General features: G+C 42.0%; 2 protein-coding genes across 3 annotated transcripts in view; one reads left to right on the top strand and one right to left on the bottom strand.

Annotated features, from left to right (window-relative positions):
* Positions 1 to 9,161: 9,161 nt before the first annotated feature.
* Rxfp3 (relaxin family peptide receptor 3) lies at positions 9,162 to 13,126 on the top strand. Its single transcript, XM_003470178.4, has one exon. It carries the CDS (start codon positions 10,505 to 10,507, stop codon positions 11,912 to 11,914), a length of 1,410 nt encoding a protein of 469 aa, XP_003470226.1. The 5' UTR covers positions 9,162 to 10,504; the 3' UTR covers positions 11,915 to 13,126.
* Positions 13,127 to 13,220: 94 nt separating this feature from the next.
* Slc45a2 (solute carrier family 45 member 2) overlaps positions 13,221 to 22,416 on the bottom strand; it is a 32,721-nt gene continuing 23,525 nt past the window's right edge. Inside the window, exons 6-8 of one of the 2 annotated variants that reach the window (XM_063258046.1) lie at positions 18,479 to 18,690; positions 16,305 to 16,419; positions 13,221 to 15,255 (exon numbers count right to left, since the gene is read on the bottom strand). In XM_063258046.1, the coding sequence (XP_063114116.1) occupies positions 15,110 to 15,255; positions 16,305 to 16,419; positions 18,479 to 18,690 (473 nt within the window). In that variant the 3' untranslated portion in view covers positions 13,221 to 15,109. Of the gene's footprint in view, positions 15,256 to 16,283; positions 16,420 to 18,440; positions 18,691 to 22,416 lie in introns of those variants that run through there. The other variant, XM_063258047.1, reaches the window with a different exon arrangement.

Below are 22,416 nucleotides of genomic sequence, written 5' to 3' on the forward strand. Positions count from 1 at the left end.
GGCCTTCCAGTATTTTTAGAATCCAGAAAGTAATGTCTCTATAAATGTCACCATTAGCCTGACTGATTAATAGATCTGTCTCTAGTCTCTGTTTCTTATTCCATCCTCATCATTAATTTTATCTTGCTGAAAGAACATCACTGCACTTCTTCAGGCAAATCTAGAATGCATTAAGATTCATTGAGCTATAGTCCAAGTTGTGTGATACTTTTGTTTCTGCATACAAATACATGTATGTGGCACAATTTGGTGTGATTCTCTTTTGAAGCCTCATAAGAGCTGATAAGGAGAGGACTAGCACTGTTTCTTACACAGTTTAAACTATGAGCAACTGATATTTATTTAAAAAGAACCTAAAAGTCACACATGAAAGTCAGCTAGTGTTGTTTTGCATGCTGGAGGTAAAGAGATTATACAAGCTAATATTTAAAAGTAGTCTTCAATAATTTTATGCATGTTAGACCTTGTGTATGAATGTCATTATTATTCCTCTGAACAAGGGTAAGAAAACAAGGAAAAAAGCAGAAATACTACTCTTGACCAAATATGAGGCGATGGGAGGCAATTCCTAGAACTGAATGTTTCTGTTTCAACCCTTAATGAGTCATAGTCAAGAATAGAAGTTAGTAGAGACTTAGATTGCTTCTGGATCTCTGGGCGTATCTGTTAAATCAGAATTCCTAGGTGTCGGGGGAGAATTCCTAGCAACTGGAATATTTAAATTCCCCAAGAGACCTTATAACAGCCAAGGAAATAATGCATCAGCAATTTATTCTGTGACTGAACAGTCAATTGTAAGCTTACTAGTTTGGCTTTTTGTTTTGGACATTCATAACCTTAGAAGGAAAAAGTAGTCAATCTCTATTCCTGCTTCACTACTCTATCTCTTATATCCTTATTGTCTATTTGAGCTTTCTTTAAGAAGAAAAATAGTCTCAGTCTCTCCCTTTCCCCCCTGTCTCTCTTACACAGTCTCTTTCTCTCTCTCTCTCTCTCTCTCTCTCTCTCTCTCTCTCTCTCTCTCTCTCTCTCTCTCTCTCTGTCTCATTTCCAAGTGGGAGTCTGGGAAACGTCATTTGCATTTAGAACAATGATTCACAAAATTCACTACATCAAAACACCTGGTGGTCTTCTAAAACCTAGAGTGTTGGTTGGGTTCCAGCTGTTGTCTCTGATTCAGGAGTGTTTGCTTTGACTACAGAATGTTTCTAACAGGTGATGTTGATACTTGAAGAACATTGTGGATACCATTACTTTATAGGATTGGTCCAAATTATGTTAAGTTGTATCTCAACAGTGGAGGAGACAGAGTTCATTTAAACAGGAAGAATTTAATCTCAGAAGATTAGAGGTGGTTGGACCGAGGTGTGTGGATGCAGGTTAAGGGTATAATAACTGGATTAGTGCACTGACAGGTTATCATTGTTCCATGTGTGAGTAATGGGACACTCCACCCTGAATGTGAGTGGCAGTATCCATTAGCCCAATGGCCTGAATGCGATTAAAGGGGAAGAGGGGAGGCAGGCTGCTGCTGCTGCTGCTGCTGCTGCTAGCTGTTGATTGCTTTCTGCCTGCCATGCCGTGGACTGTTTCTCCCTTATCATGGCCCTCTGCCATGCAACCTTGCCTGGAGCCCATCTGTCTATGAACTGAAACGTGTACAAGCTATGAGCTAAAATAAACCTTTCCTCCTTCAACTCTTGGGCACTTGGTATTTTGTCTCAGCAAACAAAAAGTAACAAAAACAGATATGCATCAAAAGGAACCATATACTGGGCTAAAATCAAATTTCAAAATATCTAAAAGGACCGAAATTACACAGTACATTTATTTTGTAGACAGTGGAATTAAACTAGAAACCAACAAAAATGATAAAGGTTACCAAATATTTTTAAAATTAATCAATGCATATTAAGTAACTCATGAGTCAAAGAAGAGTTAATAAGTGAAACTGGAAAATATTTTAAACTAAGTCATAATAAAAATATTGTTACGAACTTAGTGTTAAAAGCTTGTCCCACAGAAAGACCAATATCTGGAAGATGCATTGGAGATAAACAAAGTAGGCTTCACTGAGGATGCTATCAACATGGAAAAAGAGCATCATTTTAATGTCTTAAATGTCACTTTTCAAGGTTTCAGTAAAGGGTATAATATTTATGTGAGGATTGGTTTAAGTGTCATGTGTAGAAATCAGAATTTCTCTGGAGATTGAGTCAGGAAGTCTGGTGTAAGTGTCCACCCAAGACATCCAACTCCTTACGATGGCATTCTTCTACTTTTGGAGACACATGTTCACTTTGGGATCAGTTTTGTGGTCAATAATTGGTTTCTAGAATCATCTCAGAAAACAAGAAAAACTATCTCTGACTCTAACCCTAACCCTAACCTAACCCTAAAAAGAAAAACTCCAATATTCAGGTACTTGCATCTCAACACTATCCCTTACCCCAAATCTAACCCTAATCCTAACCCTGAAACACAAACACCAGTACTTATATACTTGCAGTTCACAATCCCTGACCCTAAAAAGAGAACCCCAATATTCAAGAACAGGCACCCCAGTGCTACCCTTGTAACTAACTCTAACTCTAATTCCAAACCTAATCTCAATTATTGAGTACTTGAAACTGCATCTATCCCTAACTCTAAACTTAAACCTAAAATGTAAACCCCAATACTCAGGGGCATGCATTCCAACATTATCCCTAACCCTAACACTCACTCGATTCTTGAGTACATGTGTCCTAACACTATCTATATCTCCAGCCAAAACAGCAACACCAACTATATCCAAATATCACGCAGATCAATATTCAGGTACTTACACTACAACACTATGCCTATCCTAACTCTAACACTAATAATAATTCTATCAATGGACACCATCATCCCTAACCCTAACCCTAAATCCAATCCTAATCAATTTGGATATCTCATATCCCAGTACTCTAGTATTCAAATGCTAACAATATCCCTATCCCTAACCTGAGTTCTAATTTTAATCCTAAACCTAATGATAACCCTAATCATATCCAGGTATCAATCCCCCCAGTACTGGAACACCTGCACACCAAAACTGTCCACATCCCTAATCCTACCTCTAACACTAACACAAATCCTAATCCTAATCCCTAATGAATTCCTTAATCCTAAACCCAACCCCACACTCAATACTCAGATACTTTCATGCCAACTTTATCCCTATGTCTAACTCTTATTCTAAACCTATTTGGTATACTGCATACAATATTAGGTACTTTTACTCAACCTTAAAGTTAACACTGACTCTTAACACTATCCATGTGTCCTTCATTGCAATACTCAGGCACTTATACCCCAACAGTATCCTATCTCTATTCCTAAGCCTAACCCTAATCCTAGGACCACCTGTATCCCTAGCCCAAACCAAATCACTAACCCTAACTTTAACTACAGGCCAATATTCTGATATTTTCACCCAAATATTACCCCTTTATTTAAACCAAACCCTAACCTTATTCAGATAGCCTGCACCCCAATACACTGTTACTTATACCATAACTCTGTCTTTATACTCAACACTAACCCTAAAACTACACATAACTCTGTACACCAATATTTGTCTAATTGTACCCCAATACAGTCCTTAACCTTAATTTAACCCTATTCAAGTGCCCTTAGACATTATCCTTATCTTCAACCCAAACCTTGTTCCTAACCTTAGCCCTGCACCCCAATACTTGAATACTTACCACCCAACACTATCCCTGTCCCCAAATCTAACCCTATGTGAGCAACCTGCACCCCAATACCCAGGTTCTTGTGCCCTAACAGTATCCATATACCTAACACTATCCCTAACCAATCCTGTTACCCCACATACAAATATGCATGTACTTGTACCAGAACACTGTAACTCCCCATTCCTGACCATACACCAATGATATCTGCATACCCTGAACACTAATACTTTATTACTTATGTCACAACTCTATCCCTGCCCCTAACTCCAACCCTAACCTTAACACTAACCCTAGCCTCACTCCCTAATATTCACATACTTGTACCCCAACAATGCCTATAGTCCTAACCGTAAGATCACTCTTTCCAGGTACCCTGCACCACTACTTGGATCTAGGCATGTCAGTACTATCACTTTCCTAAAACTATCCAGGACTGAGCCCCACAATTCTTAGGCATGTGCAACTCTACACTATCCCTAACTCTAACTTTAGCCCTAATCCTATCAAGATGTACTCCAACATTTGAGTACCTGCAATCAAACACTAGCCTGGTCCCTAACCTACCCTTGACCCAAATCCTATACAGGAATATCATACCCTAAGATTCATGTACTTGTACCCCAACTATCCCTATCTCTAACCCTAACTCTAAACCTATGAAGGTACCCACACCCAAGAACCCAGGTTCTTCTACCCTGACACTCTCCCACTCCTAGAACTAACCCTAATGCTATATGTATACCCTGCAACCCAGAATTCATGTACTTGTACCCCAAGACTATTCCTACCACTAAACATAACTCTAATCCTATCTGGATACCCCACAGCCTAACCCTAACCCCACAGCCCAATATTCAAGTACTTCTATCCTCATACTACCCCCTTCCCTAACCCTATCCAGACGCCCCACACCTCAAACTCAGGTACTCGCACCTCGACTCTATCCCTATCCATAACACTACTCCTAAATCTGGATTCCAGTGTTGCATCCCAATACTGTTCAGAACCCTAACCCAAATGCTAATCCTATCCCAGTACCTTGAATCCCAGTACCCAGATACTTGCACCCCAACACTATGACTTTCCTTAACCCTATCAAACTAAATCACACCCCTATTCTTGGGTGCTTTCAACTGAACACTATTACTATGCCTAACTCTAAACCTAACCCTTACTGTAACCCTCACCCTATCTGGAAATCCCACACTCCAGTACTTTTGAGGTACCTGTACCTCAAAATAAACTCTAACACTGCCCAAGCTCTAACCCTATCCAGGTATTCTGCATTCCAATACTCATACACTGCGCTTCAAAACTATCCCCATCATTAACCCCAACACTAACTCTATATGTGAACCCCCACCTACCAACACCGAGGTACTTGCATCCCAGCATTATCCCTATCCCTAGCCCTCACCCTCACCCTAAGCCTATCTGGGTACACACCCCTCATCCTTGGGTCCTTGTACCCCAGCACTGTTTCTCTCACTCTATCTGTATGTTCTGAAGGCCTGTATTCATGTACTTACAGCCCAGCTCTAACACTATCCCTAACCCACTGCTCTGGCACCAAATGTGTTCTAGTTATTTTCGCATTGTCAAAACACAGTATCCAATACCTGCAGTGAAAGGATGAGAATTTTATTTGGGCTCATATTTGTGATCTACAGCCAGATAGCCCAGGCAGAGCAACTCAGTAGAGGTGCAGAGAGAAAGAAAAACTGCTCATATCATGGAGACCAGTAAGCCAAGAGACAAGAGAGGAGCCAGGGAGAGCGATACACCCTTCCAAGTCATGCTCCCAGTGATCAACCTCTAACCTGGTCAGTCTTCACAGCAAGTCAGTTATCTGGCCCCCATAATTCAATCACTTTCCCAAAAGCCCCCACCTATGGGCACTCAAGGATCTTGGCCAGGCGTGTAGATTGGTATCCATAACTGTGACTCCTATATTGTGCTAATATATTTTTCAAAAAGAAACGTGCATGACTTTCTTGGGTGCTACAGATAGGATGCTATGGTGTGGATTGAGATTAGTACCCAGAAGCCTTGTTAGCCCAGAGGCATGGCTTTTGAAAGTTGATTAAATCATAGGGAAGATATACCTGTTAGGAGGTGGGGTCTGGTCTGAAGAGGCAGGCCATGGGTGGGTGGGGGGATGACCTGGAAGGGTGTATGTCTCTCCCTGGCCTCTCCCTTCATTCTGCTCTTGACTACCATAATGCAAGTAGCCTTTCCCAACTATGCGTCCCTGCCATGCTGTTTCTGCCTTGGAGGCGGCCAGCTGTGGACTGCGACCATGTGCTTAAAAAAAACGTCTCCTGCTTTACTCCATGGGTGTTGGGTCTTGTGTCTCAGTGAGGAGGAGAGTGTCTAAAAGAACACTGACTTACTTTACATTCATCCTTAATTTACCTTCATCCACTTCATTATCATGTAACAACTGGGATGATCGTCAAATATACAAAACTGATCTTCTTGCTCCCTGCTTGAAATTTTGTAATGTCCTACTATTGCTGTAAAGTGAAATATTAAAAGTTTTTGATGAGATATCATTTGACTCCTGCATTCTGTCTAGCGCTGCTTACTCACTTCCTGTGTTACACATACTGGACTTACTCTTCCTCCTGTCCTGTAAAAGCATCTTGCTCCTGGCTGCCTGCTATTTTGATTCATTATGTACTTTCTGCCCATAATGCTATCCTTCTCTCTTTTCTCTTTTCCCTTGCTTGTTAAGTAAATTTCCTTCCTTTCAAGTTACTGTAGTTTATAAGGCACATATTATTAACAGTTTTCTGGGGAGAAAATTCTATATAATTAAATATACATACAACAATTATATAAATCACATTGATTTTTAAAATTTTATTTGAAAAGGTATCATTTTATTTAATAAATATGCTCTGAAAAAATAAAAATGACATCTTTTACATAGTTGTACCTTTCTACTTTATTTTGTTTTCCTTCTTATAATCATACAACTCATAAATGATAGTCTCACTTACCAGAACATGAGCTCTAGTAGTTGTGTTTATCAACTTTATAGTTCATAGCATAGTAGCTGTCATAAAGTTGATACTTGAAAAATATGTGTTGAATGAGTGAAGGATATGTTAAGATGAGCTGACATGTTAAACTCAGAATTTCTTAATTTCTGTTTATATACTATTCAAGTGTGCACATCTTGCACTGGTTTCAATTGTTGCTGTAACAAATTTCCACAAAGATAGTGGCTTAAATAAGCCTATTTTATTGTCTAACAATTCCAGATATCAAAGATGTTACACCAATTTCACTGGCATGAAATCAAGATGTCATCAGAACAGTTTCTACTTAGAGGTCTAAGGGAGAATCCTCCAAGCTTTTTTCAAGCTTCTGGCAGCTTCTTATTCATTTGACTTGCGTTCCCTATCTCCAATTTTGAAGATGATTTCTCCAACCTCTGCTTGACTTATCACACCGCTTTCTCTTCTGACACTGATTCCTCCTATCTGAATCTTGCAGACTCCTGTGAATATATTGGGTCCATTTGCCTAACCCATGACAATTTTTCTCATTTCAAAACCTTGGATTTCATCCCATTTGAAAAGTCCTATTGATTATATAAATTAACATCGAAGAGGCCAGGGATCAGCATGCAGGCATATTTGAGGGATCACTACTTGGCATTGTTGAAAAGTATTGAAGAGTTAGAACCAAGTTGGGAAGTGAAGAACGGATCCAAAAATGTTATCTAAGAGTTAAGAGATTTATGAGTTAGACTTGCTGTTCCAGTTTCCTAGCTGTGAGATCCTGAGTAAATCCCTTTATATCTCCAGGCCTCCAGTGTGAAACACCAGGGCTAAAGCTAATGATTTACCACAGTGTACGACTATGGGCTCCCAGAAGTTATACACTGCAGTATGCTTTTACCCTGGCTGCACTGATGAATTCCCATGACCCACATAGCTTCAGAAACACAAAGAAGTCCAGAGAAAGATTTCAGCATGAAGGGAAAGAGGACTTCTGGTTGCTAACAAGAATTTCCTCCAAATCTCCATCACACCCTGATTTTAATTCAGGGAGAATGAGGACAGAGAGATAGATGATGTAACATATGAACTTTCCCCCCTTTAATAGTTTGTTCAAATACAAACAAATACACAGTGACCTTGAAATTTAAACAATGAAAACTGAAATAGCCCATCAAATGTACTATAAGTGCTTATTACCCAACCACCCCTTGAAAAATAGAAGGAAAATCAAAGAGCTGAAATTACTGTTCGTGCATCTGGCACACAAATCATTGCATTCTTGATAACTTAGTCATGCACAAGACTAAACAAAAAGTACAGTCAGAGACATTAAGTTGCTCACTAGTTTAGATTAAAGTTCCAGAGAGGACTGAATGACAGAGTCTACCACAATGTGTCTGTCAGCCTAGCTCAGTGCCCAGCTAAGAGTAAGTACCAATGAACATGGGTTCAAATTGAATGAATGTCCTGCAGTGTCCTTCAGAATGTGTGAATGTTTCATGTAATTTGGGGCAGATCAAGTAGATATGTTGTCAGGTGAGCCTAGAAGCACAGCGATGGTGAGGCTGTGTGGGAGGTCGGTGGGTGGGGGTGAGTGTGAAGGTACCAAACTTTAAACCAGAGGGCTTTCAATAAGTGCCCTAGGCTTTTTTGATTTTCAACAGCACCTTGAAATATAAACGCAATAAAGTAGGTAAAATTTGATTCGATTTTTAAAAAGTTAAATGTGATCGTGAAAGCGAAGAGGAGGCTACTAGAACAGGGATAAGATGCAACCACAGAAGCAATCAATGGCTTAGGAAAAATAACCTGAGCGGGGTTATCTTCACTGCAGAGCTGAGCAGAGGCATAGTTTGTTTGGTTTTTACTAAAGCCCTGGCGCCCTCTAGAGGGAAGATAGCGGTCCTGCGTCTACCGCAAAGTTCTCTTGGAAAGGTTAAGGTGGAATCATGGTTGTTTCTATTTCCCCTCATGTTTTGAGTACGGTGTTTCTTTTTCATTAAGTTTTTGTTGCTGTTGTTTATCTCCTATGTTTTAAAAATTCACCTCTTAGTCTTTGTAAGCAATTCCAGGAGCTCAGATATGAAGACAATTACTAAATGCTTAAGACATTTTATTTCAATTTAATCCCTATCAGTGAAGAAAACATTTCCAACTCCATAAATCCATCCTTAAAAATGTAATTTACACCAGACCTAGAATTTACATAAGGCACAATTTAAGAAGTAATTCAAATGGTTTCTATTGGTCCCCTGTAAAATTCTCTTGAATTTACTGTCTTTGGTCTGAAAAATATCTAATAGAGACATGATTTTAATAGTAGCAAGAACAAGCGGGGAGTGGTGGCTCACGCCTGTAATCCCAGCACTCGGGAGGCGGAGGTGGGAGGATCTTTTCGAGTTCACGACCAGCCTGGGCTACAAAGTGAGCTTAAAGCCAGCCTGAACTGCATAGCGAGACTCCCATCTCAAAAAAAAAAATAGTAGCAAGAACAGCCTGATTATCTTTGATTTCGCCTACATCTAGGTGAAGAGAGTATGCGGCATGCGTCCAGGATCTTTGGATCTCTGTCTGGACAGGTGGCATGGGCAAGGTCTGCAACCAAATGTGTGCTCTGTGCTCTGTTTAGCTTAGAATACAAAGGAGACCTTTGAAATACTGACAACTAGACCCCAGGGAAGTGGTCAATTGAGTAAAACGAGAGAAGCAGAGCTTGCATTTGAGAAAGAGAGAGAGAGAGAGAGAGAGAGAGAGAGAGAGAGAGACAGAGAGAGAGACAGAGACAGAGAAAAAACCCTTGCATTTGAGTTTCCAGGAAGGATCCATCCTCGGAGACAGCTCCTGGTGACCGACCAAGGTCACTAAATAGGGACTGTGCTCTGCATGTTTTTAAACGGGAAGTGGTCAGGAGACTGGATTTTCAGAACCACCCTTTACCAAATGCATAAGGAAAACAGAAGGAAAAAACCCTTCAAAGTATTACTATTTGAAAATAATGAAGCGAGAACCTAAATCAAATCAAACCTTTTCCAAGAGAATAAATACTACCCTTTCCTTCTGAAAGTTTGAAGAGTACAAGGGCTGTTGCCAGTGGGCTCTGCGGGCAGCTCCGCCCTCCCTCCTCCACTGCCACCAGAGCCTTGGGGTTCAGCACCTCGGAAAGCGCCCCCGCTCCCGCGCCGGTTACGCATGCTCCTTAGGACTCGCCGCCCGGGTTCCGTGGGTGTCTGCGAGTATAACCGCGAAGCGCCTTCCTCAGTTCACTGGGAGTTAACCGCAGAGAGACGGAGACACCTGCAGACCTCCAGGCAGTGACGGGGAGGTGGACGCAACTTTCCGATCTCTACTTTTCTCTAGAAGCACAGGAACCTCTTCCAAGCCGCAGTAGAGGAAACCAGCAAAGGTATTGGAAGGCAGAGCGGTGGGAGTCGCGCTCCTGAGCAGCAGGTGGTCTCTGCTCGCTGCCCAAGTGGCAGCGCAAAATTAAGAAGGGAGGTCTCAGCTGCACAACGGGAACCCCGAGACTGCCTCTGGCTGGAGACACACAGACGCCGGCTCCCTTTGGGCACTGCCCTCTGCTCTCTTCGGCTTCAGGGCAGACGCCCAGCTCAGCTCCTGCGCCCACCGCGCTCGCTGTCTTTTGCGGCTACTATTGAAAGCTCCGGTGCACACCTTGCGCTCTGCAGGGACCACGCTCGGGGAGATCCTGCTTCCTTAGTTTCTTCCTTAGTTTCCCCACACATGGCCTAGAGGAACCTGCGCTGCATGCAGGTGGCTGCTGCAACCACGACAGTCACCATGAACAAGGCTGCTGGAAGTGAGGCACTCACAGAGCTCTTCGGACTGATCCCGGACCTTCTCCAGGCTGCCAACGCTAGTGACAACGCGTCGCTGCAGCTTCAGGACTTGTGGTGGGAGCTGGGGCTAGAGTTGCCTGATGGTGCGGCACCAGGGCATCCCCCGGGTAGCAGCGGGGCAGACAGCTCCGACACAGAGGCCCGGGTGCGCATTCTCATCAGCGCGGTGTACTGGGTGGTTTGCGCCCTGGGGCTGGCGGGCAACCTGCTTGTGCTCTACCTGATGAAGAGTAAACAAGGCTGGCGCAAGTCCTCCATCAACCTCTTTGTCACCAACCTGGCGCTGACGGACTTTCAATTCGTGCTCACTCTGCCCTTCTGGGCGGTGGAGAACGCGCTTGACTTCAAATGGCCCTTCGGCAAAGCCATGTGCAAGATCGTGTCCATAGTGACGTCCATGAACATGTACGCCAGCGTCTTCTTCCTCACTGCCATGAGTGTGGCGCGCTACCACTCAGTGGCCTCAGCCCTTAAGAGCTACCGGACCCGAGGGCACGGCCGTGGCCACTGCTGCGGCCAGAGCTTGGAAGACAGCTGCTGCTTCTCAGCCAAGGCATTCTGTGTGTTGATTTGGGTTCTGGCTGCTCTAGCCTCGCTGCCCAATGCCATTTTTTCCACCACCGTCAAGGTGATGGGTGAGGAGCTGTGCCTGGTGCGCTTCCCGGACCAGTTGCTGGGTGGTGATAGGCAGTTCTGGCTGGGCCTGTACCACCTGCAGAAGGTGCTGCTAGGCTTCGTGCTGCCTCTGGGCATCATCAGCCTGTGTTACCTGCTACTGGTGCGTTTCATCTCCGACCGCCGCGTCGTGGGGACTGAAGTGGCCGCTGGGGGAAGCCTGACTGGAGCCAGCGCTCGGAGACGCTCCAAGGTCACTAAATCAGTGACCATCGTGGTCTTATCCTTTTTCCTGTGTTGGCTGCCCAACCAGGCCCTCACCACCTGGAGCATCCTCATCAAGTTCAACGCGGTGCCCTTCAGCCAGGAGTACTTCTTGTGCCAGGTGTATGCATTCCCCGTGAGCGTGTGCCTGGCGCACTCCAACAGCTGCCTAAACCCCATCCTCTACTGCCTTGTGCGCCGTGAATTCCGCAAGGCGCTCAAGAACCTGCTGTGGCGGCTCGCATCGCCCTCGCTGACCAACATGCGTCCTTTCACTGCCACCACCAAGCCAGAGCCAGAAGACCACCGACTGCGGGCCCTGGCACCGTTCCATGCAGGCACTGAGCCTGACCTGCTCTATTACCCACCTGGCATGGTGGTCTACAGTGGGGGGCGCTATGACCCGCTGCCCAGCAGCTCAGCCTATGACACAAAGTAAGACTCAGGGTATGCAGCAGAACAAAGCCACTGCACAGGCAGGGAAAAAGGAGAGTGGATAACTGGAGACTGAGGGACCCCACTTCAAGAAGTAGGACAAAAGGGGACGGGGAGATGGTAGGGGAACCTTCTTTGTGAAGCCCACAGAACCTGGCCTTGGATCCGCTCCAAATGCCACCCCTGTGTCCTTTCCTTGTTATCTACCTACCCTGGAGAGGGTTGGAGCTCCCAGAAACAGAAAGGCATCAGGAAAGCAAAAAAAACTGGGTCACGGGAAGTGAGTCTCAGCTAAATAATGCACAAATAACTGATCATTTATTCCAGCAATGTTTATGGAGTGCACTATAGGCCAAGCTGTATCCAGACAGAAAAGCTGCCCAAAGAACCTTTCCTGTGCTCTTTGACCTTCAAGAATGTCTTGAGGAGCAGAAGTCTAAATTGCTGCCTTGAGAGTGAATTTGGAGGAAGAAGCCTTTCCAGAGTTGGGAGAAAGTATTGACCATGTTGGTCTGTCCCAAGAGAAATGACAAGGGAGAGGCACCACCACTCAAGGGAGACATGGTTTCATCTATGTTTCCAACAGGGCAAGTGGGCACAAGCTGAGCTTGACTGTAGACTTGCCGCTTCTGAGCTCAGATGTTACCAGGGGCAAAACTTCTGTCCCAAGGGAAACAGAGAGGTTCATTTGGGAGCAATCTTAACACAGGAGAGAGCAGTGTAATTAGAGAGGCTGAGTACAAAAATGTCTTTAGGCCACTGTCCCTAGAAGGCCTGAGGTGCTCACTTGGGAACTGAGCAGGATGTGTATCAGGAGCATCTCGGAAGCTGGGTGCTCCGGATCCCCTGAGAACAAGCAGTCTGGGTCCCTCTGGTTCATATGCTACAGGTCAGCAGGACTCAGGAGCATCTTGAAAAGCCCTTCAGAGAGCAAGAGCATGCCTGCAGCCCCTCACCTCATTGTTGGAAATTGGGATGCTCCTTTCATTCATCTGAATTCTCTGGCTCTGCACCAGAGAATAGAAGGGTGCTCCATGATGTTTTGGGTATGCTTAGAAGAGTAAGAGACGCTGTTGAAATGTGCAGTGGTTTCCTGCAGACCAAATTCCTAAAAGCAGGAGTCTGTTCTTTCAAGAAGAGATGTGAAACAGGAAAAATAATGGAAGAGTCAAATATAATCATCTTAAAGGGAAGAGATTGGTGGAGATACAGTTCTGAAAGGATCACCGGAATTTCAGGTGTGAGGTTCTTTTTTGTTCATATTATTCACAAAAGAATGGTAAGAAATAAGAATTCCCACAAGACAATAGTTAACTAACTTCCTTTTATTGTAAAGAATGCTTTGCACATGGCATATGCATGCTGAATTCTTCTCTAACTTCCACACAGCCAATGGGGTTGTCTCTGAATGTAACTCACATTTCTTATGACTGTGACTGAGTAGCAACTTAAGATGTTAAGATTCTCACAAATTCTTTCTTGAAGCTGTTTTGAAAACTGAGATCAAATATCAACACACCCATCCACCTGCCAGGATTGATACAGGTGCTACAGTTTTCTTTGGTTATTTGGTTTGGGGCTCAAGAAACTGGTAATGCAGACTAATACAGACACCTTTAAATGTAACCATTTTAATACAATAAATGTGTCTAAATGGTTTAAAAATATGTCTAAATGGTTTCATAAGATGTAGAATTCTTTAGTAATTTTTTTGAAATTTTCTGTAATGTCTGAGATTTGAGGCTCAAAATACGAGATCTAAAACTCTGAAATTATTTATTCCACTGTCTGTAATACAATACAGTACAATAAATATTCATATAAATTTCCACAGAAATAAAAGCTGCCTGATCTCAATCCTGACAGATCTCAAGAAGTTGCCTTTCAGAAAATAGATCAGTGCATCTGTTTCAAAAGTAGTCATTTTACTCTTCCTCTATTTCTCATAGATAAAACTTGTTATTAATATTGGTTAGCAACTGTAGTAATTGAAATATAAACTCCCTAACCTCCCCAAATACAAAATACATGAAAAATCAACATGAGAAAAGATAAACCACCTACTACCATGGCAGGATATGCATGCATATTGCCAATTCTAGACTCTTACTGAAAGATGCTTATTAGAGCAAGTTGGTCCTTTAGTTTGGACAATAGAATACTGTTCATCCTATTAGGGTAGCTCATCAATTCTTAGGAATGTGTGTCAGTGTGTATTCTTCTGCTACAATGGGCAATAGTACAAGAAAAAAGAAGGGATTTGAGGGTGTTGCAGAAACTCCAGCCCAGTCACAGGGATGATAATGAAACAACAGCAGAGACAGGCTCTTTAAATAAAAAGTAGGCCATTGGGCAGTAGCAGGGTAAAAACCCAAGCAGTAGCAGGAAGGAGAGAGTGAGTGCGAGGCACAAGGATGCAGCTGCCTTTTGAGACTGGTGGAGAAATTGGGAAGGGGAAAGAGGCTAAAACAATGACAGTCTGCTCTCTGCAAACTCTTGTAGCCTGGTAGTCTTCCCCCTAGGCCTGGGCAGCCAGGGCACTGCCCTGCCTGCATCTCATCATTAGAGGACCTTGCTCTGCCCCACTCCTCCAGCTATGCCCCTCCCCTACATTCTAGATTATGTTCCCGTACATGAGATCCCACAATTCCCATCCAAACAGTGTGGAGTCTATCCACAGGCCCCCTGTGGGACCCTTCTAGAGCCCATATTCCACAGGTAGAGCACGCTGTTGAGCCTCTGTACCTTTGGGTATGAGGTTATGTGTCTGCATGGTAGAAAGTGGTGAGGAGTGTGTGGCTAGGGATATGCTAATGCCAAGGTGCACAGAAGGACTCTCACAGCACTGAACACAGAGGAGAGAAGAAGGAAATGAGGAGATGGTCAAGAAGTAACATCCTCTCAGCCAAGTTTCCCAGTTTTTCCAGACAGTGCATTTCCTTTCTCAATTTCCTTTATAACCTGAAGGGTTTGGTCAGCTAGAAATTCACCTGGGGCAATAACCATACTACCCAGACTCCAAGATAAGATAGGAGAGGAAAAGCATAACTTTCTAAGCTTTTAATGACAGGTAGATAAATCTTCATTTTGCACTAGTTAGGTATTAATTCATGTCAGTAAGCAATTGTAAAAGACTGGGTGGACCTAGGGATGCAGAATGGGACAATGTGTCTTCAGCAGCCATGACCACAGCTTGTTATCAGTCAGTGAGCAGCCGCCAAATTAGGTGCTGTCCATAAGGAAGCAGCAGAGACAGAGGCCCTGGGTTCAAAGACCAGCTGTGCCACCTGCAGTTGTGTAGCTTCAGATAAGTTGTTTGATTCCTCTCCGCCTTAGTTTCTTCATCTGCAAAAGGGGGAGCAGTAACAGCACCGACTTTCAGAATTACTGCGTTGACACAGGTAAAGCATTTAGAGTAGTGGCAAACACTCCATGTTATCTATTATTAATCACAACTCTCTGCAGTTTGAATTATTATTCAAAATGTATAGATGAGTGTATCTTAGGATGATGAAATAGTTCACGAGTGAGTAGCAAAGCCAAGGTTCAGAATCAACAGGTTTCCACAGCTCATGGGAGGCAGTTGGTGGGGTATTGCCAGAGGATACTACTTATCTTGGGGGCAGATGATCACTGAGAAATTTTCATATCAACCCCAGAGGATGAAACAAAACAGATTAGACAGAAATAATTTCGCTGTGTTAAAAAATGAACATGAAGTTTCAAGCAGATTTCTCAGGATGGTACACGTTAATAGGAATTAATTATGAGCAAATTAGGTATAAATAAGTCAAGAGCATAGAAATCATCAGTCATATTTTTAGTATTTGTAAATTTAGTGAGATATGTGACTTTCCAACTAGGTAAGGACTGCTGACTTTTAAAGACAGCATCTTGCAGAATTAATATAAGCATCACAGGGAGAACAAGTCTGCTTCTCAAGGGTCATCAAGATTGGAAAGGCTCTGTGCAAAACAGACCCTCCCTCATCCATCTCTGCCCTGGTGTGCAGTGAGGAAGACACAGTATGTATGGCACGTGTGCCCAGTTACAGTTACACCACTGCACAGAGAGACAGCGGAGAAAATGACACCTGACTTCATTTGCTATACAAGGAGCTGGACTTCCTATCAAGGGTGGGCAGATGACCTCATCTGAAATCACAATCAGGACACCCAGTGAGGAGACTCTAAAGGTGCAGAAGCAGAGAAAAGACAAATTCCCTTGCCATGTCCTTCACCTGTCTGAGGGTAGGATCACTGTCTCTTTATTGATCTAATCCACATATCTAACAAACAGAGCCACAAAGCAACAGCCAATAAATGCCACCGCAGAGGCCGCAATCACCACCACCACCACGCTCCCAGCTATATTGACCAGAAAGCCCAAGCCACCTCCAACCAGAATCTGAGCCAGCTGCACCATGCAGGTGAGAGCTGCACAGTCCACACCCTTCCCACGTTCAGTGCTGCTGCTGCTGCCTGAGCTCCATCCTGGGGCCTGCTGCCTCTGCAAGGGAAGCACAAGAACACACTTTGAGCTAAAGGAACTGTCACTTGGGGCCAAGATAGAGAAGATTACTCAATAAAAGCCAGATAGTAAATACCTGCATGGGTCATAAGGCCTTGGACGTAACTCCCTTTCCAATCAAAAATAGTTTCTATGCATAAACAAACTGCATCCCAGCATAACTTATAGGCATTAGTTTTGAACTTCATGTCGATCTTACTTATCATAAAATATTATCCTTTGCTGGGATATTTTTCAATCATTTAAAAATTTAAAATAAAATCTTGGCCATGGACTGTACAAAAACAGGTAGCAGGCCTCCTCCATCCTGCTTGATGCTGTCTTCCCTCCCTCCCAGGCCCACCAGTAACACATGTGAGATTCAAAGGTTAACACATGCAAAAATGATCTCTTCCTAAGAAGCCATTAACACAATGTGGTAAAACCCAACAAAGAGGGTGAATTCTATTCTTTTTCTGCTTAGTGTTAAAGATTCAAACATTTTCAAAAGGATGCTGAATCTCTAAAGCACTCAGCAGAAGCAACATAAAAATCAATTCAACCACTTCAAAGATGGTTGTTTGATTAATTATCGATATTAACTGTTTAGTGACTCATTGTTTAATATTAATAAATTAACAATTAATATTGAATATTTGGTTTTAATTGACTGTCATTTTTAGCTGTCTCTTTTATGCTAGCTTTGTGTAAATTCATTTATAATCATTAGTACTTTATTTCATTCTTATTACTGCCTTAGATACATGTATTATCATTATCCTCATGATAACAGTAGTACTAGACATTATTGCTTTAGTTCTTATCAGAAAGGTACTAAATAGGCACTATGCTAAGCATATTTCATACACTATGTTGCTCAATTTTTCAGCAAATTTATATAGTAAGTGTTATTTCTCTGCTGATGATTTTTGAGTTTCCAACAGTTTTTTTTTGTTTTGTTTTGTTTTGTTTTGTTTTGTTTTGTTTTTTAGCCATATGGGGATCAAACTCACAACCACGCCCTTGCAAGGCAGGCACTTATGCTGCTGAGCTAAATCTCCAGCCCAAGTTCCCAACAGTTTAAATGGTGATTTCCTATAATGTTAAGTAAAATCAACCTGGTGTAGAAAAAAGATATATTTTTAATAGGCAAGAAAAAAGAAAATAAGTTCATACTTGATTTTCACTTAAAAATACTAGAAAGTTTTAAAAAACTAATAAAGAGTAGTAACATGGCTAGAAGGAGTAGCAAAATCATGAAAGGAGTCACTTTACAAAGCACACTTCTGTTTGAGATTGTGATTGTTGAGTGATGTAGATATATTACCTCATCTAAAATGAATTCATTTTAAAAGTGCTATTGCATAAATGATTTAATAACATCCCCAGGGTCACACAGCTTCAAAATAGGGGAAGCAGGATTTTAATCCAAGTTTTTCTAGTCTAAAGATTATGTGTTTTCATGCTTGGTGCCATATAGCATTTTCCATGGAGGGACAGTTCCTCATGATGATGATCTCTTTAACAGCAAAACCCCCATTCTTCACTGATGACCATGCTGGTCATCATTGGTGACCATGTTTGCCAAAAGATGAGGGCTGCAAGCTGCAACCCTTGCTTGAAAAGTCCCAGACCTTGGTACCATTCTGGCCTATTGTGTTTGCAAATTAAATAATGCAAAAAAGAAAGTCAGAATTATGGTCTCATAGACATATGTTTAGTGTTTTTGCAGTTTTGTACTGAGATGGATTAAACTCAAAGTTACTGCATTGGCTTTTGTGTCACTGCTCTAGTCAAAGAACCATATGCCTTTTTGCATAAGGAACAAGTTGCACATTTCTATTAGAAGCAATAACAATTTTAGAGCAAAAATATTCAGCCAGGTGTTCTTATAGGAACTGTTTATGATCTTCCTCTGTGGTCTGAGTTCCAGGCGATAGATGGGGTATGGATCCCTGGGGAGCCCAGGCTTTATTAAGTGTGCAGGGAGGAGCTATGGGTCATCATCCCTACCATCCTACCTCAAGGAATCCAAGGCAGGGGTTCAAGGAGCACACACCTCTTTCTCCTCCTCATGGTGGTACTCAGTGATGAGGTTAAAGGGCACGGTGTACAGAGTGCTGGACATAACTCCAAACGAGGTGCACAGGATCAGGGTGGAGTACACATTTGGGAAGAGTCCTATAAATCCTGTCCCTAAGCCAAACAGCAAGTACCCCATGAAGTAAAGACCCTTTAAGCCGATGTAGGATACCAAAGCTTTCTGAAAGTCTGTGGAGAGAAGAAAGGGACAAATTACAGCTGGCAGTGTCTTACAATATTTAATAATTTCAGATAATCCTTCTTTTGAAGACTCACTTTTTTAGCAGACTTTTTCAATCCTAAATTAGGAACAAAAGAACCTCTTATCTATGGGTTGAAAACAACTGGCTTTTTTTGAGACATCAGTTTTAAATCCTCTATAAAAAGAGACAGCTTGAAATTGCCTTGCTAAGCTGATTTTCTTTTCCATAGAGGAGAATAAGGCACAGTTTAGCAAACAGGTGAATAGAAGAAAGATGCAAAAGAGATGTAAAAAAGCCCTCTGTGGGCGATGGCTGTTGGTGCTGCAAGGCATGGAAGAACAGTGGGGGTTATTCTGCTTACAGAGGTCTAGCTCACAGTTGGGAAGTGGTTCAGTGGTCGAGCATGTGTGGGGTTTCAATTTGATCTCCAGCATTGTTTACAGAATCAACATAAATAAAATAAAATGAAATAAAAACCAGAAGAGGTCTGGCTCAATAATACCAATGTGATAATGTATACTTACTCTGAACCTAATTTCCAATGTCATCTGGGGAAAATGAGATAAATGAACTTCTCCAGATGACGTAAGTCACTCACAGTTTATTGGTCCCTATCTGAATGCAGTCTACACATATAGGGAAGAAGTAAAATCTATGCAATTCTCTGAAGACACTTTCTCTGATTTGTCAACCCTTCTCAGGCTGGTAAAGTGCTCACCAGGTCTACAGCTGGCTCCCTCACATAGACATCTTTCTTAACTTTGTGTCACTTCAGTTGTCTTGCCTGGAAGCTGGGAGTAATACAACTTTTTCGGAGTTATTACCAGTATCAAATGAAGAAATGCCAGAAAAATAACCTAGCCAAATGCTGAGGACATAAAAGATGTCCACCTAATATGGCTATTGTTGTTTCTACAAGCAATGGCTGATCTGCAGATAGCTGACCCTTAATTTGATTCCTTTTGAAGCAGGTAAACTTGACTTGCTCATACAGCTGTAGGAATGGAGCTAATCTACAAAATTAATTAAACTCTGCTTCAAGATATTTTACACTGTTTGCCACAAAAGTAAAGAAAACTCCCCTAGTCATTGACCTTCCTAAGTCAGTTTTAAATCTGTGCATTCCTTGTTTTTCTTCTACTTAATTCTGCTGAAAAGAAGGATAAATTATAGATGTTGAAATGTACCTATTAAAGAATGAAACTTTTCATATCTATCCACATAAACATCAGACTTCTACCTTGAAGACAAAAAACCTGATTTGTAGTGCGTTTAAATTAATTATGAGACAAAACGCTGTCTGAGGTCATTGGGTGTAAGACAAGCTCTGGAAATGACAAGCAAGCAGCATCAGATTTTCTATTAAATTCATCCCATGTCTGGAGGGCTGTTGTTAAGTTGAAAATAGATGCAGTTCAAGCAGGTCAGTTTCACAGTAAGTTTGGAAAACATTGTTTGCTTAATTATTACATTTATGCACAAAACGTAATCGAAGGTGTCTAGGTATCTGAAAGATACCATCAATATTTAGATCTTATCCAAGGACAAAAGGATATTTGGAAGCACAAGTAACTTCAGCACAAATACTGAGAGTCTGACCAATAAATGCCCATTTATGGATAGAAGTCAAATAGATTTCAGGATCAAACATACAATGTCCTCTGATCAGTCTGATAGCCAGGGGTAGCCATCTCTTTGCACAGTTTTTTCTTTAGGGTTAAAGGGAAAGTGTTGTTTTATTACCCATGAATAGTAGTGTTCATTAAGACCAATTAAGATTGTTATTGTGATTGACATAAGTGTGGCTTGCTATGTAACAGGAGCTTGCAAAAAAAAGTCCCTTACCACCACAGCCCACCCCAACCTCAAGGTTGCCCTGTTGAGCAGTGTTAGGTAGAGATACTGGGTCTAAATCTGATGTTATGGGATGAATCCAAAATAGAAGGCAACAGAGTGTGCTCTGGAAGAGAAAAAAAGGACTGATTCTGGCCAGGGTGAGCTAGGGTACAGGGGAAAATCTTGCATCGTTTCATAGAGGAAGTAATATTTTAGGCTGGCTGAAGGGCATCATTAGGAATTATGTTGGTGGAGGAATAGAAGAAGTCAGGCAGAAGAAACTAAAAGCACTGGCAAATCCACAGAGATGAGCTGTCATTAGGTCATTAGGGTGGTTCATTTGCATTCAGCAATAGAAGTCAAAGAGTGAACTAAGCCAATCTGAAAATATTCAAATGCCAAGTTCAAGACATGGACTTTGTCCTATAGGTATGGAAAGCTGGGCCGGGTGGTGTTTTATAAATAAAATCTTGGCTTGGATTCAAAATAATAGGGATCTCATAGATGTATACATTAGTAAAGTTTAAAAGATGATCTAAATCATAGTTTATTTCATACATAGCTTTTAATAAGAAAGGGACTGAATATAACATGGTTTTTAAATATTTAAGTGTCATGAAATTCATCTAGGTATCAAACTAGACTGAGTGGTGCCTAGCAGGGGTTCTTTGGGGAGGAAAAAGTTAAAACTAGCACAAAGTTAAAATACTAATTATGTGTGGAAAAAAAACGTGTTCCTCTTACAAAAATTAAGGTGGTAGTAAATAGGCCCCTAGCCCCATGAAAGCACAAAGAAATTTAAAGGAATAATTTATTAGACCCTGTCGCTTTCTGATACTGTTTCAAGTATTTGACTCCTCCTCCTTAAATTTTCTTAGTTCACATACTTCCAGGGAGAAAAAAAGTCTTTGTGAAGAAATATAAGATTTAAACCACCACTGTTTGATTGTCATACATTCCAAAATAGCAATTTCTATGACTTTATGATTATTGGTCACCTTAATTCCTTATATGGTTTATTAGGCTATCTCCTCCCATTTGTAGCAAGTTTTGAGGTAATCTGAAAGAAGCATTCTTGTGCTATGACAGGGCAGAGAACAGGGAAAGATTTCTCCCTACAAGAATGACAGTGTTTGTCCTGTGAATGACGACAAGGATTCTTCCCATCTCTCTCTTCTTCCTCAGGCTGGGTCATACCACTGCTGTCCCTGAATCTGAGCAAAATTTGAAGCTCTGAGTTGAGGGTCAGCTTTTCCTCTCAAGGTGGAGGAGCAGAGAGCAATGAGAAGACCTCATTATCATTAGGATTCAAATTCCACTGCACAGGACATACTTAAATATTTCAGGGTAGACATTTCATTTGATTCAATGTACAAAGAGCCTGGAGCTTGCCATAAACAGCAAGCCCAAGCTGAACTTGTGTGATGCCCTAGACTTATAGCAACTAAATACAGTATCCCATGGCCTCATAGTGGAAATTTAGACAACTGAAAGATTAAGAGGCTAAGACCTCTTGGGAAGCTGGTGCCTGAGAAGTTGTTCTCAGTCTTGGACAGTGGCTCTGTAACATATGGCTGGGAGCACCAGAGTTAAGGTTATTTGATATGACAGTCTTGTAAAGTGACATTTTAATCATCGTTTCTCTTTTGTGTCACCTGCAAATCTGATAAGCCCATCTCTGAAATACTACTAGAGATCTTGTTCCAATAAAACGTGGGCTGGTTGGGATGGTAGCTCTCACTCATTCAGCACTTTGCCATTGTGTATAAAATTTCTCTTTCTTTTTTTTTTTTTTTTTTTTCGTCTTTTTCCTTTTTACCAGTACCGGGGATCGAACTCATGGCTGCCTGCTGAGCTAAATCCCCAGCCCTTCATT

This window comes from Cavia porcellus, unplaced genomic scaffold (assembly GCF_034190915.1).
Source record: "Cavia porcellus strain 051 isolate PalLab524CR breed Dunkin Hartley unplaced genomic scaffold, mCavPor4.1 scaffold_11, whole genome shotgun sequence".
NCBI lineage: Eukaryota > Metazoa > Chordata > Mammalia > Rodentia > Caviidae > Cavia > Cavia porcellus.

Bases quoted from the DNA above. Each gene is read 5' to 3' on its own strand.
- Rxfp3 (XM_003470178.4), top strand. From the start codon at position 10,505: ATGCAGGTGGCTGCTGCAACCACGACAGTCACCATGAACAAGGCTGCT.